The 774-nt window shown below is 53.2% G+C and overlaps 1 protein-coding gene across 1 annotated transcript in view; it reads left to right on the plus strand.

Moving 5' to 3' along the window:
- zgc:66455 (uncharacterized) overlaps window positions 1–774 on the plus strand; it is a 16,095-nt gene that overhangs the window by 2,254 nt on the left and 13,067 nt on the right. Inside the window, exon 3 of the mRNA XM_032516526.1 lies at window positions 44–630. Coding sequence (XP_032372417.1) covers window positions 44–630 — 587 coding nt within the window. The remainder of the gene's footprint in view (window positions 1–43; window positions 631–774) is intronic.

Below are 774 nucleotides of genomic sequence, written 5' to 3' on the forward strand. Positions count from 1 at the left end.
TTTTATATAGACCTTAGTGGTCCCATCTTATTTATAATTTCAGATGAACCCAGAGACAACGGCAGTGCCTTCTTCGCCCTGCGGAGCTGCCAGCAGCTTCTGCAGAGTGACGCCGGCGAGTTCTTCTCCCCGGATTACCTGTGCTCCAACCCGCCTCTGTGGTGCAACTGGACCATCCAGGTGGACCCGGCAAAGCGGATCCATCTCCACCTGGAGGACCTGACCCCCTCCGACGCCTGCCACCTCAAAGAGGACCAGGTCCACCTAGACGAGCCCGTCGGACATTTAAATGCTCACAAAGTTCTTCAGAAGTGCTGGCGGGAGGCCAAGTACACGTCCTTGTCCAACATTGTGTATGTGGTGCAGCTGATCGGGGGCTGGCCCAGCTCGCCCTACAGGGGCTTCCACGGCCGCTACCAGGCCTTTGGACCCCCGGTGGTTTACAACCCGCAGGAGGGATTGCCACACAGGAAGTCAAAACCATCTCCTGGAATCCTGGACTTCAATGAACTTGTTAACGGGGAACAGGAGGAGTCAGAGCATTCGTCGCCGACTAGTTCTGATCTTACGTATGATTATTTTAGCCAGTCTTCAGACGGGGGGGATCCCGAGGAGGCCGCAGACCCTGAGGTGGGTGGATCAGAGTCTCGCATTGCCAGGTCTGGCTTCACCACACATACAGTGGCTTGAATATGTTTACATATCCATGCTGAAGTTGATTAATAAGAGGAATGAAAAAAAGTTTTGAAAAATCCAACCTTTTTAAGGACACCA

Source organism: Etheostoma spectabile, chromosome 5, assembly GCF_008692095.1.
Source record: "Etheostoma spectabile isolate EspeVRDwgs_2016 chromosome 5, UIUC_Espe_1.0, whole genome shotgun sequence".
NCBI classification, from domain to species: Eukaryota; Metazoa; Chordata; class Actinopteri; order Perciformes; family Percidae; genus Etheostoma; species Etheostoma spectabile.